The 18013-nt window shown below is 39.6% G+C and overlaps 1 protein-coding gene across 3 annotated transcripts in view; it reads left to right on the forward strand.

Moving 5' to 3' along the window:
- The window catches only part of LOC131937260 (polycystin-1-like protein 1), a 94467-nt gene that overhangs the window by 56343 nt on the left and 20111 nt on the right, over window positions 1-18013 (forward strand). For all 3 annotated transcript variants that reach the window (XM_059294546.1, XM_059294548.1, XM_059294547.1), the window contains exons 18-29: window positions 2331-2588; window positions 3671-3991; window positions 5245-5370; window positions 5531-5721; window positions 8669-8772; window positions 9143-9341; window positions 9809-9892; window positions 9995-10202; window positions 10809-10918; window positions 11071-11290; window positions 11464-11637; window positions 11781-11900. In XM_059294546.1, the coding sequence (XP_059150529.1) occupies window positions 2331-2588; window positions 3671-3991; window positions 5245-5370; window positions 5531-5721; window positions 8669-8772; window positions 9143-9341; window positions 9809-9892; window positions 9995-10202; window positions 10809-10918; window positions 11071-11290; window positions 11464-11637; window positions 11781-11900 (2115 nt within the window). The remainder of the gene's footprint in view (window positions 1-2330; window positions 2589-3670; window positions 3992-5244; window positions 5371-5530; window positions 5722-8668; window positions 8773-9142; window positions 9342-9808; window positions 9893-9994; window positions 10203-10808; window positions 10919-11070; window positions 11291-11463; window positions 11638-11780; window positions 11901-18013) is intronic.

The following is an 18013-nucleotide window of genomic DNA, read 5'->3' on the forward strand; positions in this document are numbered from 1 at the left end:
CATGTTAGTACCTGCTGTTGTACCTAAGCATTGTTGCCGTCTAATCTGATTGAATTTTCTTCTAGCCCTTCTCTAAGTGTTACGTTTAGATTTTACGCGGTATTATTGTGACGTGTAGCCAGTAACTGGACCGTTACACAATGACTGATTGGGGTAGTTCTAATCAAGGCTTTAAACGTCTCCAGTGTTTCCCTCCACCATCCCGCGAAAGTCTAGCCCCGAGGCTGTCAGCGTACAGCGGTGTTTGAAACGACGTTGATAAAGAGCAGAGAGACAATCGTTTGAAATAAATGGGTAAATTCTTGTCATCCGGCGAGGTGGTCAGCGCGTGATTTGTTTGGCCTATCGTTCACTTAGGCCATTAAAAAGCCGCCTGATCATCCGACTGACACAGTTGATGGAGGCTTCTTGTCCAATCGATTTATCCAGCGCTCAAGTAAATCACCCTCATCAAGTGAATCGTGTGGAGCGGCCGGCTGTCGACATATTGCTGTCTTAGAGGAATCTTCTTAAGCTCGTCTAAGTGAGATTACTGTTGCCTCGATCTAAATCATTTGATAGCACAGATACATTTCCTGGATTCCTTTTAATTACGACATGCTTCTTTCAGAAATAACATCTCAACTGGCTTTTTACAAATTTAAAGCATTACAAAACAGATTTACATATTTTGGTTCCTCATACATCAATGACGTCTTAACACTGTGTTGAAGTATAAGGAAAGGGGGTTAGTCTGGTAGAGATGGGCATAAGAAATAAACTTAGCAAAGACATTTTCTGAATTTTTACCAAACTGGTGCAAGGGTGGGGTTTTGGGGTGTCATTTTTGGGTCTCTAGTTTTATGCCAAAATTTGTGGACAGGGTGGGAGTGGGTGCAAATTGTGTAGTTGTCACATATGGGAAACTACCAAAACACATTTCTACTTCCTACTATACTATTATAAATATCAATACAAAAGGTGTACTTCCTACATGACTATACTTTTATAAATATCAGTACAAAATTTAAAAGTTGCCAAAAACAAAAAAACAAAGCAATAAACCAACAGGCATAAAGTATTTTTCCCTGGGTGTTGTTGATAGATTATTTTACACTTCAGGCGGCCATTCCAAAATTATTATTAAGTAGTTTAAAATTAAAAACTATTAAATTAAAATCACATTTAATGTGTGTGTGTGTGTGTGTATATATATATATACATATATATATATATATATATATATATATATATATATATATATATATATATATATATATATATATATATACATATACATATATATATATATACTACCTATAGTGTGTACAATCTACTATAATAAAAGTGTAAAGATTACACACAGAACATATTTTGTTATAGTTTTAAATATAAATTTTTTTTTTTTTTGTATGTAGAAAAGCTAATGTAATAAGTGAGGGTAGCCAGTTGATCAGCTGTTGCTGGCTGTCAGATATATTATTTAACAGCAGCACTCCCCAGCTCTGAAGCCCAAAGTCATAACTTAATTCTACTATTGATTTTCCTTGTTGGCTTTAGGGTTTTATTTTCTGCTTAACTATATTGTTTGAAAGTCTCATCAACTTTGAAGGTTTGATGATGTCCTTGCTTGTGTTGGTTGTTAGGTAGAGTAGGTTATGTGTGGTGTTGGATACTCTCTTCCCTATTGCTGAATTAGCTGCTGGTTGATGGTGTGTTGTAGTTGTGTCAAGTAGTAGACCTATGTGATGAAAGCCCACAGTACGTTAACCTTTATTTTGTCCTGATTTATTTCAAGCCATTGGCACATTGACACATAAATGATGAGTATGGCTAACCCCAGCTCTACAGCTAATAGAAAATCAATAGCTATACATCTGAGCAGAGCACCAAAATGGTGGAGGAAAATGATAGTGTTTAAGTTTACTAAATACTACAGCCGTGATTTTCTTGTATGGGTTTTAGTTTGTACACTGAGTTTTTGCTATTGTTCTTTAGCTATTTATCATTTTATATTATTTCGTCTTGTTTATTTATTAATACATGTCAAGAAGGCCTAACAAAGAATAAATAACTACCTAACTTCCGTTTTGAACACCCTATCTTTTTTTAACTAGAAATTCTATTTGAGGTATCAAATTTATTTCCTAGGGTTTGAATAGTTTTGTGTCATCTGTTATTTCAGCTGAATGCCAAATCAGTGCTGATAGCTTCAATACTGCTGAAAGATATCAATGTTAAATAGTTTTGTATGATTTGTTATTTCAGCTGAATGCCAAATCAGTGCTGATAGCTTCAATACTGCTGAAAGATATCAATGTTAAATAGTTTTGTATGATTTGTTATTTCAGTTGAATGCCAAATCAGTGCTGATAGCTTCAATACTGCTGAAAGATATCAATGTGGAGACTGAAGTACTGATGGCTGTCAATAATGTTAGTGGCTACACAAGGGGGCTGCACCCAGAGATCCTCAACTTAGGAATGAAACTAGTGTCCAATATCCTCACAGCTGTCTCCTCTAACCACACACTGTTTGTCCAGAACAAAATACACATCTACAAGAGCATCATCACTGATACACTTGATGTGCTCAATAATTTCATACAGGTTAGTTCATTTGAATCAATCATTAGTGTGTTTGAATAAGTCATTATAAAACAGATTAGAGAATGTTAATGACCAATATTATCCAGTAAAACCTAGCATTTATAAATGCTTCTAGTGGTTTCTATGGTGGAAGGTCTTGTATCTCAAGCTGTTACTAAGTTCACTCAACAGTTCACCATTCTTCTCTCCTCCACCCCGTCCCCCTCTCCCTCTCACCAATTCCCTGGAGTCTAAATTGTGTGTAATTGATTAGATCTCCCCTCTTGTCTATTAATCTCCTGGCATTGTTTAATGTGCCCCTCCACCATTATCAATGTAATAATGCTGAGAAGTATTATGTGCTAAATCTTCTTTACTCATTTCCAAAATAATAACTTTCGTGAGGTCCCGATCTCTATTTCCATTCACAAGCCACAACTGGATCCATATTCTCTTGGTTTCCCTCCCCTCCCCTTCTCTGAGAGAGAGGTAATATGAATCTAAACAGTGAGTAGGCAAACAGGGGGAACATGTCTTCATGTCAAAAACTATGGGTTGTGTTCATTGATTCCTGGGTTTGCTCCCCTGTCTGGGAGCTGGCCCTGCTTTCACTGGCACCAAATCCCTGGCCAGCTCACAACGGTCCTGTGGCCATGCTCAGAATACAGTGCTGATGGTGCTCATGATTGATTGCCGCGTGCCTGTCTCTGCTTTATGTCTTTTCTTGTCCCTTTTTATTAGATTGTATCATCCCCCATCACATTTGGGGGCAACTTAATAGGATTTTATCCTAAAGGACTTGAGATTTGATGACAGGTCTTTGAGAGCATTACTTTTTTATCTCTCTCTCACTTGAAACTTAAAAACTCTTTATCATTAGAGTTTATTTACGGCATTCCTTAAAATACTCTAATAGTGTATTCATTTGTTTTTAATTTTTAAAATTTTTTTTTTTAAAAAAAAGGTAAATGCTATTAAAATATATTTTAATTGATACTATACCTTCAATAAATAAAAAAAAAAACAACAAGCTTCATTATTTTTTCCATGTTTGACTGTTTTATTTTTGTAAAGATCAATTATTGTTGTAATATTTTTTCCAGCTAGAGCTTCAGTACCACTCAATAGGTGAGAAATCATTGTTTCTAAAAGATAAGTTTTTATCTTTAAATGCCTCACACTACACCCTGGGTGAGCCTACACCCTTGGAGATGAACGGTGTTGTGTTCCGGCTGCCAAGTAGCCTAGGAGTTTTCTTATCAAAGAGCAGTGCTGAGGATACTGTGGCTGCCAACATCAGTGGTGCTGTTGTCAGCAGGAGCCTCACTGGCTCTGACTATCTTCACAATGGATTGTGTTTCCAGGCTAGGACTATGTCCTTCTCTATCAACCCATTTGCTGTCCTGTCTAACAAGACAGACATGGTAAGTACACACCTGGTATGTATGTATGTGTTACTGTAGGTTCTATACACATCTGGTATGTGCTACTGTAGGTTCTATGCACATCTGGTATGTATGTATGTGTTACTGTAGGTTCTATACACATCTGGTATGTATGTATGTGTTACTGTAGATTCTATAGACACCTGGTATGTATGTATGTGTTACTGTAGGTTCTATGCACATCTGGTATGTATGTATGTGTTACTGTAGGTTCTATACACATCTGGTATGTATGTATGTGTTACTGTAGGTTCTATACACATCTGGTATGTATGTATTTATGTGTTACTGTAGGTTCTATACACATCTGGTATGTATGTATGTGTTACTGTAGGTTCTATAGACACCTGGTATGTATGTATGTGTTACTGTAGGTTCTATACACATCTGGTATGTATGTATGTGTTACTGTAGGTACTATACACATCTGGTATGTATGTATAAGCTACATTAAGTTGATACACATCTGATAAGTACGTATGTGCTACATTGTGTGATATACACCTAGTACATATACACCATTAGAAGTTGATTCAATGTAGACCAGTGGTAATTTAAATGGAGCTTCCCATATTAAAACTAACTGTATGTGTGTTGTGTTGTATGGATGCATAAGAAAAATGTGGGCAAAAGGTCATTTCCTTATTGAATAAGAATTGAATGTGCTGCTTGAAGCTGTGGTAAAGTGAGGTTTCTCACATCTCAAGATGGTAGCACGAGGTGGATGTGCCTTAAGCCTTGACTCAGGCCTATTATTTGTAAGGTGAGCAAAGTTTCAGGTGTATTTACCTTGTGCATTTTCAACACATTTTATGAAGAGATAACTGATTCTTATTGTTTTCTAAACTAATTGTTTTCTTTTGGAATATAAAAGTAGAGTAAAAGTGACTGAGGCTGAGAAATAAATGTGAGCCTAATTAAGCTTTTTAATCACTGGAAAAGAACAGCAGTATTGATTAGGTCCTTCTGACTAGCTGATGGTGTGAATTGATCCATATACATTAACACAATTTGTATTGATTTCCCTTGGTAGGTCCCTCATCCCTCTGTATGTCAGGCTGGGCTTTCTTTTCATTTACTAATTTAATACAAGAATTACTTTAATACTTGGAAATTGTATTCTTTAAAAATAGTTATTCTTTATTTACTTTAAACATGTTATTAATTTAATGAAATTTGTTTTTTTTTTATAAATGGTGACCAAAATAAACAATCCATTTGGCCTTTGACAGATCCAATCAGAACTCGCCACACTGGACATCTACAATTGCTTTGGTGATGGGCTGGTTCATGTTCAAGAGTTGCCTGCTGATGACATGATTCATATTATCATACCTAGAAAACCCAGTGTCATTACTGTAAGCATGTAAAAAAGACATTCTTTGACTTTCTCTTGTTACTATAATTTCATTCAAAGTATGTATTGCATTTGTGTTTTTATAACCCTTCAACTTGAGAGGCATGTTCTTACAATCAAGCTAATGAGCCCCCATCTGACACATGGCAATGTTTTCTCAGAATACATCAACTCAGCACTACCTGGACAAAGCCACAATGAATATCCATCAGGTGAATGCAAGTCTCCCCAAATATTATTATGACATTAGTGGGGAAGATGGCCTAGGAGTACCTGCCAATTACTTACATGTTCATATACAGCTGGAGCCTGTGGCTGAAGGCAGGTCTTTTCCCATCATGGTCATCATAAGGTCAGTTCTATTTCATGACATTTTATTTACTTCTTCTCTCTCACTTTTGTACATACATTCCTATTTATTATTCAGTTAGAAGAACTTATAGTAACTAAACTTTAGAAAACAGTAGTTACATCTAATGATTTACTTATCACTGACATATCTGTAATGCTCCCAACTCAGTCCTGGCTTCTTTGTTAAATAGCCACATGACTTGATAGATTTTCCATGAAGAGTTTCTAATCATTTAAAAAAGAAGAGCATGTTGAGCCAATCACCAGAGGCTGAAGGGTGTAGCACCCACTGCTAATGGCATAGTTCTGTTTGTCCTGACATTGATACATTGGTTTCAAGAGAAATAAAACAATGGTGCTCTTTTGCTGCTCTATACTAGGGCCTTACATCATTTATACAGGAATTTTACCTTTAAGTTTGAAAAAATACGGCACAATTTATGGCTGAAAAAGGTATTAAAAAATGAGAAACTTTGTAGTATTAATGATTTGAGATTGGTTTTAATTTAATATAATCGAGCAGTTAGTTTCAAATGATAGTATCACTGATATATAAAATAAATATCAGTGAAATTCTTTGTCTGGCTGTAGTTCAGTTACATCTTAATAAAATAAGTGGCCTTAGTTTAGGAGAACTGTGTGTAACAAATATTAGAAGAAATTAAACTTCGTACATGAATGTTATAAATGGGGCTAAAATATTCATGGACTAAAGATAGTCAACACAAGGTGGCCTGCTAAAGTAGACACGAAATTTTGTGAGCTTATTCCAGTCACCAGTAGACGGACACTATTGATCTCTAGATGCCTCAAGAGTTTTTTTCACTATGTTGGTTCAATTCATCTAATGTATAATTTATTGCTTGCTTTGGGGGATTGTTAATGTCACTGTGATCCCATTCTTTGTTTGTCTTTCTGATTAATAGTTCTTTTGTTATCTGTATCTAGAACCGTTTATTTTGTCCTTGTCTAAATAGTCATTTTGTTGTCTGTGTAGCATGTGTCTGTGGAGAATGTGTCTGTGTAGAATGTGTCCGTGTAGAATGTGTCTGTGTAGAATGTGTCTGTGTAGAATGTGTCTGTGTAGAATGTGTCTGTGTAGAATGTGTCTGTGTAGAATGTGTCTGTGTAGAATCTGTCTGTGTAGAATGTGTCTGTGGAGAATGTGTCTGTGTAGAATGTGTCTGTGGAGAATGTGTCTGTGTAGAATCTGTCTGTGTAGAATGTGTCTGTGTAGAATGTGTCTGTGGAGAATGTGTCTGTGTAGAATGTGTCTGTGTAGAATGTGTTGGTGTAGAATGTGTCTGTGGAGAATGTGTCTGTGTAGAATGTGTCTGTGTAGAATGTGTCTGTGTAGAATGTGTCTGTGGAGAATGTGTCTGTGGAGAATGTGTCTGTGGAGAATGTGTCTGTGTAGAATGTGTCTGTGGAGAATGTGTCTGTGTAGAATGTGTCTGTGGAGAATGTGTCTGTGGAGAACGTGTTGGTGTAGAATGTGTCTGTGTAGAATGTGTTGGTGTAGAATGTGTCTGTGGAGAATGTGTCTGTGTAAAATGTGTCTGTCTCTGACTATTGGATAGAATTTATATTGCCCTTGTCCACCGTACTGGTGTGATCATTAGTTATCCTCCTTGTGACATTTGTTTTTCTCCTTCCATTCTCTAGGGTATGTGTTCTTTACATCATCACATCCATTTGTGGAATTTGTCTTGCTAGCAAGCTCTTCTCTTTAACAGTTTACAAACACTGCTTCTGTTTATTGCTTGTATTTGGAACAAGGCTTGATTCTATTGCCTTCAGATCATTGTTTATACCTGTGATATTCTTGTTTTCCACTATCTTAATTGCTTTACCTGTGGCTCAAGTTATTGAACACTCAACAATGGCAACAGCACCTGGTGGGTGTGCCTGAAATTTTGTCTCAAGCCTGGCCAAACAAGGTGAGCAAAGTTTCAGGTGTATTCACTGGGTGTAACTACAACAAAGTTTCAGGTGTATTCACTGGGTGTAACTACAACAAAGTTTCAGGTGTATTCACTGGGTGTAACTACAACAAAGTTTCAGGTGTATTCACTGGGTGTAACTACAACAAAGTTTCAGGTGTATTCACTGGGTGTAACTACAACAAAGTTTCAGGTGTATTCACTGGGTGTAACTACAACAAAGTTTCAGGTGTATTCACTGGGTGTAACTACAACAAAGTTTCAGGTGTATTCACTGGGTGTAACTACAACAAAGTTTCAGGTGTATTCACTGGGTGTAACTACAACAAAGTTTCAGGTGTATTCACTGGGTGTAACTACAACAAAGTTTCAGGTGTATTCACTGGGTGTAACTACAGCAAAGTTACAGGTGTATTCATGGATCCAATTAGCTTTCACTTAGTATAACCACAAGAAATCTGTAATGTCTAAGGTTCAATGTGCATTTCATCTACAAGGTTTTAGCTCTAACTGATCATAGCAACATGTTAGCTATACTAGGTCTAGATTTGTAAGACATCTGTGCAGCTGTATTATCTGATATAAAGTCCTCAAGTCTTTATCTGAAATTCAAATACCCACTGACTGTACTCCTCCGTATTTATTGAGTGTGTGTATGCGTGTGTGTTTGTGTGTGTGTGTGCGTGCTGCTATTGATTTATGTGTCAGCCTACTGAAACAATATTGAATGTAATTACATTACATGCCGTAGAGGTGACCCAGAAGTATCAACACACTGGTAGAAATCAGGACACTCTCTAGTCCATAAGCCTTAACTAGTTCAATAAAAAATATGCATTTGTTTCATAAAGCATTTTAAATATTGATATCAAAGACTTCATTTTCAAATATTTAAAATATTTTGTCCTTCTTTCAACTTTTATTTTGACACATTGAATTTTGTGTTGTGTAGATGTTAACTGAAAATATGTTGTGATATTTTATTTCTGGTTTCTCTCACTACAGTTCTTTGAGTCCACCTCACAATTTGAAAAATTATGTCTTCAAGAAACAATATGAGCCTGATACGCAAGAGATTAAAATATTTTTATCCCATGGACCATATGATGGTATGATTAAAATATTTTTATCCTATGGACCATTTGACAGTATGTTTAAAATATTTTATCCCATAGATCATTTGAAGTTTGTTTAAAATATTTTTATCGGATGGACCATTTAAAATATTTTATTCACTGGTCCATTTGATGGTATGTTTAAAATATTTTAGCTCATAATCCATATGGCAGTATTATGAAAATATTTTCCCAAATTCATCATATGATGTAATGTTATGTTAAGGTGACAGACAAAAGTAAACTTGTAAAGGACAATCTTAAAGCTCATGAAAGCATGTAAATTGATATAATTTAGAATCATCATTGCATTTTATAATAGACAAAAACTAATGCCATCTTATTATTTTGTTTCTCTCTTTAGGTAGTCAGCATTATTACATAAGCCTTGTTGAAGCCTCCTTTAACTCTGGCAGAAGACGCAGCAATGAGGTCAAAGGTCGCCTGTACACACTGAGTACGTGGCTGGGGACGTGTGTGTACTGGAAGCATGCGTCCAACAAGTGGAGCAGTAGTGGTTGCCAGGTCCTGCCCTCCTCCAGTGTAGAGGCTCTACATTGCAGGTCTGTTCTCATCACTTACCCATGGGCTAGATCAAGTAGAGTTGATCTCTTTCTTTGTGGAGCAGTAGTGGCTGCCAGGTCCTGCCCTCCTCCAGTGTAGAGGCTCTACATTGCAGGTCTGTTCTCATCACTTGGGGTAGATCAAGTAGAGTTGATCTCTTTCTTTGTGGAGCAGTAGTGGCTGCCAGGTTCTGCCCTCCTCCAGTGTAGAGGCTCTACATTGCAGGTCTGTTCTAATCACTTGGGGTAGATCAAGTAGAGTTGATCTCTTTCTTTGAACTTGTCATAAGAAGGGATAGTGTGGTCAGTGTGAGCCAGAATTGAAGGGATAGTGTGGTCAGTATGATCCAGAATTGAGTGATGTGCCATTATTGCTAGATGCACATAGACCTGCCATAGTTGGATGCACCCACATCAAACCACTGATTGGTCCAGTTAAAAACTTTTTCTTTCTTTCTTTGATCAAGATGTAACCACTTGACTACATTTGGAGGCTACTTTGAATTGATCCCAAATGACCTCTCCTTTATAAGTGTGGAGGAATTTTTCAGGTAATTATTGACATGTTCTGAAATGTTTAAGTTAATTTATTTGGTGCATCAGTATTCAAAGATAAAATTGACAGTAGAGCTAAAGAAAGATTTTATTTCAAGCCCCCATGAAAACCCAGTAGTGATCATCCTGCTTGGTGTGCTACTGGCTGTGTACCTGTCTCTTGCTGTGGTGCTAAGGCCAGCAGACGTCCATGATGCTAAGAAAGGAACCTGTGTTTTTCTGCGGGATAACTCCCTCTCCCACCAGCAGAAATATGAAGTCATCATGGAGACAGGCTTCAGTCATGGTGCTGGGACTACATCTAAGGTGGGTCTCATCTCTTCAGCTGTCCAACACATGCCAGATTTTCATGGCCATAAAGTTAAATTTATTGGGACATAAGGCTGTTGTTTGTTTGGTATTTTGAAAGAGTTTTGACCTTCTAATTGGTTTTGTCAATCACTTCTAAATATTAATTTTACCCTGGAAATGAAAGACAATGAAAAGCCTGATGTAATGCTGCTTATAAACTTTTCTTTTGAAACACTTGCTTCAAAAATATGTAAACATTTTCCTCTGTCAATTTAAGTCATAAAAATTGAAATAGGAAGAATGCACAGCTCTGATGTGTACCCAACTCACGTTAGGTAAAAAAAAAAGGATGCTGCTCATAGTGCAGAGCACATTATTTTGAAACAGATGAACTCTACTTAATCTGCTTCATTTACCTTGGGCACAAGCGGGAAAATATGAGGATGATTAATGGCTAATTAAAAGTGACAGGAAACTGTGTTGTTCTATTTCATTCAAGCAACGGATTGACCACAGTCTTCAAATAGTTGAATAAACACCAGAGAATTTACTACAAAACCTTGTATTAATAGATATATAGCTTCCTTACTAAGTGACTAGCTAATCGTATCCTTCTAACAGATCAGTATTATTTTGCACGGTGAAGAGGGCATGTCTGAAACCAGAGAGCTTATAAGTGAAGACAATCGACCCATGTTTGAAAGAAATTCTAGAGATCGATTCATTGTAACGTAAGTAGAGAAACTATGCAACTTGTCACATTTTTCTTGTTATCTTAACTTTTCACTTCATTTGTTCATAAAATAACTAGAATTCTTAGAGACATTTTTTTGACAAACAATTTTTATTTTGGGATTAGTTATGGCAGCTGTTTTCTCTGCAGTTTACCGTCAAGTCTAGGCAGGATCTATAAGATTCAGCTGTGGCACAACAACACGGGCTCGTCACCTGGGTGGTACCTGCGTCAGGTGGTTGTCAGAGACCTGAGTGCTGGCCAGGTCTACTACTTTCTGTGTCAGAGGTGGCTGGCAGTAGACAGAGATGATGGGAATGTTGAGAGGGAGTTCACTGTCATAGACGGGAGTAACATCAGCTTCAGCATGGTAAGTCATGGTCAACTGGCTTTCAAATTGCTCGCATTTTGAATTTTGGACACAATATTAGAAAGTTTGTTGTAATCAAAACTGAAACTGTATATTCAATATTTTATATAAGTAATAATAATTTCTGGCTGATGTTTAAGTATTGGTCATGTTTGTTTTAAAATACGTGACAGATCTTCTGGTGGAAAAGCTCTCAGTACCTGAGTGATTTCCACACGTGGATATCCCTGTGGACATGTCCACCTCACAGTCGCTTCACCAGAGTCCAGAGGCTGAGTGTCTGCTTGACTCTCCTGTTGTCCTACATGTGTTTGAGTGCCATCTGGTTCAGCCAGGTCCCACCAAAGGTAAAGTTAGATCACAACATTGGAAAGAACAGTGAAACTTGGTTGTTTCCTATAGGGTAGTTAAATTTTTCCTAGAGAAAAACATCTGACCATCTACTGACTGACTTGTTTACCCTGATGAGATTTTCTCTGGTCATCCACAGATCCGAGGAGAGTTTGGTCTGCTGGACTTGTCATGGCAGAACATCCTGGTTGGCTGCGGCTGCTGTGCCATGATCATACCACTCAATATCTTCTTGAGCTTTTTATTTAGAAGGAGCAGGGTAATTGTCTTTTTTGCTATTTATACCTTCAACACAGGAATATTATTGCTACCAGTGGCCCTTCTTCCATTGTAAGCTGCCCTAATAAGACACTAAGCATTTAATATTTTCTCTTTTACATTGTAACTTTTGCAAATCAAAGAAGTCATGTTGTCACTAGAAGTGACATGATATAGTTTAGAAAGTATTTTCAAGTACAGTAACTAGCTGAATGACATTTCTTTAGAATTGACATCTTATATCTTAGAAAGTACCTTGAATGGCCATGAACATGTAACCACAGTTGATTGTTTACCTTAGGTCCACTACCCAGGCCATGAACATGTTACCACAGTTGATTGTTTACCTTAGGTCCACTACCCAGGCCATGAACATGTTACCACAGTTGATTGTTTACCTTAGGTCCACTACCCAGGCCATGAACATGTAACCACAGTTGATTGTTTACCTTAGGTCCACTACCCAGGCCATGAACATGTTACCACAGTTGATTGTTTACCTTAGGTCCACTACCCAGGCCATGAACATGTTACCACAGTTGGTTGTTTACCTTAGGTCCACTACCCAGGCCATGAACATGTAACCACAGTTGATTGTTTACCTTAGGTCCACTACCCAGGCCATGAACATGTTACCACAGTTGTTTACCTTAGGTCCACTACCCAGGCCATGAACATGTAACCACAGTTGATTGTTTACCTTAGGTCCACTACCCAGGCCATGAACATGTTACCACAGTTGATTGTTTACCTCAGGTCCACTACCCAGGCCATGAACATGTTACCACAGTTGATTGTTTACCTTAGGTCCACTACCCAGGCCATGAACATGTTACCACAGTTGATTGTTTACCTTTACCTTAGGTCCACTACCCAGGCCATGAACATGTTACCACAGTTGATTGTTTACCTTTACCTTAGGTCCACTACCCAGGCCATGAACATGTAACCACAGTTGATTGTTTACCTCAGGTCCACTACCCAGGCCATGAACATGTTACCACAGTTGATTGTTTACCTTAGGTCCACTACCCAGGCCATGAACATGTAACCACAGTTGATTGTTTACCTTAGGTCCACTACCCAGGCCATGAACATGTTACCACAGTTGATTGTTTACCTTAGGTCCACTACCCAGGCCATGAACATGTTACCACAGTTGATTGTTTACCTTAGGTCCACTACCCAGGCCATGAACATGTTACCACAGTTGATTGTTTACCTCAGGTCCACTACCCAGGCCATGAACATGTTACCACAGTTGATTGTTTACCTTAGGTCCACTACCCAGGCCATGAACATGTTACCACAGTTGATTGTTTACCTTAGGTCCACTACCCAGGCCATGAACATGTTACCACAGTTGATTGTTTACCTTAGGTCCACTACCCAGGCCATGAACATGTTACCACAGTTGATTGTTTACCTTAGGTCCACTACCCAGGCCATGAACATGTTACCACAGTTGTTTACCTTAGGTCCACTACCCAGGCCATGAACATGTAACCACAGTTGATTGTTTACCTTAGGTCCACTACCCAGGCCATGAACATGTTACCACAGTTGATTGTTTACCTTAGGTCCACTACCCAGGCCATGAACATGTTACCACAGTTGTTTACCTTAGGTCCACTACCCAGGCCATGAACATGTAACCACAGTTGATTGTTTACCTTAGGTCCACTACCCAGGCCATCAACATGTTACCACAGTTGATTGTTTACCTCAGGTCCACTACCCAGGCCATGAACATGTTACCACAGTTGATTGTTTACCTTAGGTCCACTACCCAGGCCATGAACATGTTACCACAGTTGATTGTTTACCTTAGGTCCACTACCCAGGCCATGAACATGTTACCACAGTTGATTGTTTACCTTAGGTCCACTACCCAGGCCATGAACATGTTACCACAGTTGATTGTTTACCTTAGGTCCACTACCCAGGCCATGAACATGTTACCACAGTTGTTTACCTTAGGTCCACTACCCAGGCCATGAACATGTAACCACAGTTGATTGTTTACCTTAGGTCCACTACCCAGGCCATGAACATGTTACCACAGTTGATTGTTTACCTTAGGTCCACTACCCAGGCCATGAACATGTTACCACAGTTGTTTACCTTAGGTCCACTACCCAGGCCATGAACATGTAACCACAGTTGATTGTTTACCTTAGGTCCACTACCCAGGCCATGAACATGTTACCACAGTTGTTTACCTTAGGTCCACTACCCAGGCCATGAACATGTAACCACAGTTGATTGTTTACCTTAGGTCCACTACCCAGGCCATGAACATGTTACCACAGTTGATTGTTTACCTTAGGTCCACTACCCAGGCCATGAACATGTTACCACAGTTGTTTACCTTAGGTCCACTACCCAGGCCATGAACATGTTACCACAGTTGTTTACCTTAGGTCCACTACCCAGGCCATGAACATGTTACCACAGTTGTTTGTTTACCTTAGGTCCACTACCCAGGCCATGAACATGTTACCACAGTTGTTTACCTTAGGTCCACTACCCAGGCCATGAACATGTTACCACAGTTGTTTACCTTAGGTCCACTACCCAGGCCATGAACATGTTACCACAGTTGTTTGTTTACCTTAGGTCCACTACCCAGGCCATGAACATGTTACCACAGTTGTTTACCTTAGGTCCACTACCCAGGCCATGAACATGTTACCACAGTTGTTTACCTTAGGTCCACTACCCAGGCCATGAACATGTTACCACAGTCGTTTACCTTAGGTCCACTACCCAGTCCATGAACATGTAATTGATTGTTTACCTTAGGTCCACTACCCAGGCCATGAACATGTAACCACTGTTGATTGTTTACCTTAGGTCCACTACCCAGTCCATGAACATGTAATTGATTGTTTACCTTAGGTCCACTACCCAGTCCATGAACATGTAATTGATTGTTTACCTTAGGTCCACTACCCAGGCCATGAACATGTTACCACAGTTGTTTACCTTAGGTCCACTACCCAGTCCATGAACATGTAATTGATTGTTTACCTTAGGTCCACTACCCAGTCCATGAACATGTAATTGATTGTTTACCTTAGGTCCACTACCCAGGCCATGAACATGTTACCACAGTTGTTTACCTTAGGTCCACTACCCAGTCCATGAACATGTAATTGATTGTTTACCTTAGGTCCACTACCCAGGCCATGAACATGTTACCACAGTTGATTGTTTACCTTAGGTCCACTACCCAGGCCATGAACATGTTACCACAGTTGATTGTTTACCTTAGGTCCACTACCCAGGCCATGAACATGTTACCACAGTTGATTGTTTACCTTAGGTCCACTACCCAGGCCATGAACATGTTACCACAGTTGATTGTTTACCTTAGGTCCACTACCCAGGCCATGAACATGTTACCACAGTTGATTGTTTACCTTAGGTCCACTACCCAGGCCATGAACATGTTACCACAGTTGATTGTTTACCTTAGGTCCACTACCCAGGCCATGAGCTTGTAACCACAGTTGATTGTTTACCTTAGGTCCACTACCCAGGCCATCAACATGTAACCACAGTTGATTGTTTACCTTAGGTCCACTACCCAGGCCATGAACATGTAACCACTGTTGATTGTTTACCTTAGGTCCACTACCCAGGCCATGAACATGTAACCACTGTTGATTGTTTACCTTAGGTCCACTACCCAGGCCATCATGTAACCACAGTTGATTGTTTACCTTAGGTCCACTACCCAGGCCATCATGTAACCACTGTTGATTGTTTACCTTAGGTCCACTACCCAGGCCATCATGTAACCACTGTTGATTGTTTACCTTAGGTCCACTACCCAGGCCATCATGTAACCACAGTTGATTGTTTACCTTAGGTCCACTACCCAGGCCATCATGTAACCACAGTTGATTGTTTACCTTAGGTCCACTACCCAGGCCATCATGTAACCACTGTTGATTGTTTACCTTAGGTCCACTACCCAGGCCATCATGTAACCACAGTTGATTGTTTACCTTAGGTCCACTACCCAGGCCATCAACATGTAACCACAGTTGATTGTTTACCTTAGGTCCACTACCCAGGCCATCATGTAACCACAGTTGATTGTTTACCTTAGGTCCACTACCCAGGCCATGAGCTTGTAACCACAGTTGATTGTTTACCTTAGGTCCACTACCCAGGCCATGAGCTTGTAACCACAGTTGATTGTTTACCTTAGGTCCACTACCCAGGCCATGAGCTTGTAACCACAGTTGATTGTTTACCTTAGGTCCACTACCCAGGCCATGAGCTTGTAACCACAGTTGATTGTTTACCTTAGGTCCACTACCCAGGCCATGAGCTTGTAACCACAGTTGATTGTTTACCTTAGGTCCACTACCCAGGCCATGAGCTTGTAACCACAGTTGATTGTTTACCTTAGGTCCACTACCCAGGCCATGAGCTTGTAACCACAGTTGATTGTTTACCTTAGGTCCACTACCCAGGCCATGAACATGTTACCACAGTTGGTTGTTTACCTTAGGTCCACTACCCAGGCCATGAACATGTTACCACAGTTGATTGTTTACCTTAGGTCCACTACCCAGGCCATGAACATGTTACCACAGTTGTTTGTTTACCTTAGGTCCACTACCCAGGCCATGAGCTTGTAACCACAGTTGATTGTTTACCTTAGGTCCACTACCCAGGCCATGAACATGTTACCACAGTTGTTTGTTTACCTTAGGTCCACTACCCAGGCCATGAACATGTTACCACAGTTGATTGTTTACCTTAGGTCCACTACCCAGGCCATGAACATGTTACCACAGTTGTTTGTTTACCTTAGGTCCACTACCCAGGCCATGAACATGTTACCACAGTTGTTTGTTTACCTTAGGTCCACTACCCAGGCCATGAACATGTTACCACAGTTGTTTGTTTACCTTAGGTCCACTACCCAGGCCATGAGCTTGTAACCACAGTTGATTGTTTACCTTAGGTCCACTACCCAGGCCATGAACATGTTACCACAGTTGTTTGTTTACCTTAGGTCCACTACCCAGGCCATGAACATGTTACCACAGTTGATTGTTTACCTTAGGTCCACTACCCAGGCCATGAACATGTTATCACAGTTGTTTGTTTACCTTAGGTCCACTACCCAGGCCATGAACATGTTACCACAGTTGTTTGTTTACCTTAGGTCCACTACCCAGGCCATGAACATGTTACCACAGTTGATTGTTTACCTTAGGTCCACTACCCAGGCCATGAACATGTTACCACAGTTGATTGTTTACCTTAGGTCCACTACCCAGGCCATGAACATGTAACCACAGTTGATTGTTTACCTTAGGTCCACTACCCAGGCCATGAACATGTTACCACAGTTGATTGTTTACCTTAGGTCCACTACCCAGGCCATCAACATGTTACCACAGTTGATTGTTTACCTTAGGTCCACTACCCAGGCCATGAACATGTTACCACAGTTGATTGTTTACCTTAGGTCCACTACCCAGGCCATGAACATGTAACCACAGTTGATTGTTTACCTTAGGTCCACTACCCAGGCCATCAACATGTTACCACAGTTGATTGTTTACCTTAGGTCCACTACCCAGGCCATGAACATGTTACCACAGTTGATTGTTTACCTTAGGTCCACTACCCAGGCCATGAACATGTAACCACAGTTGATTGTTTACCTTAGGTCCACTACCCAGGCCATCAACATGTTACCACAGTTGATTGTTTACCTTAGGTCCACTACCCAGGCCATGAACATGTTACCACAGTTGATTGTTTACCTTAGGTCCACTACCCAGGCCATGAACATGTTACCACAGTTGATTGTTTACCTTAGGTCCACTACCCAGGCCATGAACATGTTACCACAGTTGATTGTTTACCTTAGGTCCACTACCCAGGCCATGAACATGTTACCACAGTTGATTGTTTACCTTAGGTCCACTACCCAGGCCATGAACATGTTACCACAGTTGATTGTTTACCTTAGGTCCACTACCCAGGCCATGAACATGATACCACAGTTGATTGTTTACCTTAGGTCCACTACCCAGGCCATGAACATGTTACCACAGTTGATTGTTTACCTTAGGTCCA

This window comes from Physella acuta, unplaced genomic scaffold (genome assembly GCF_028476545.2).
Source record: "Physella acuta isolate Inbredline_101_S28 unplaced genomic scaffold, ASM2847654v3 ptg000205l, whole genome shotgun sequence".
In the NCBI taxonomy this organism is placed as follows: Eukaryota; Metazoa; Mollusca; class Gastropoda; family Physidae; genus Physella; species Physella acuta.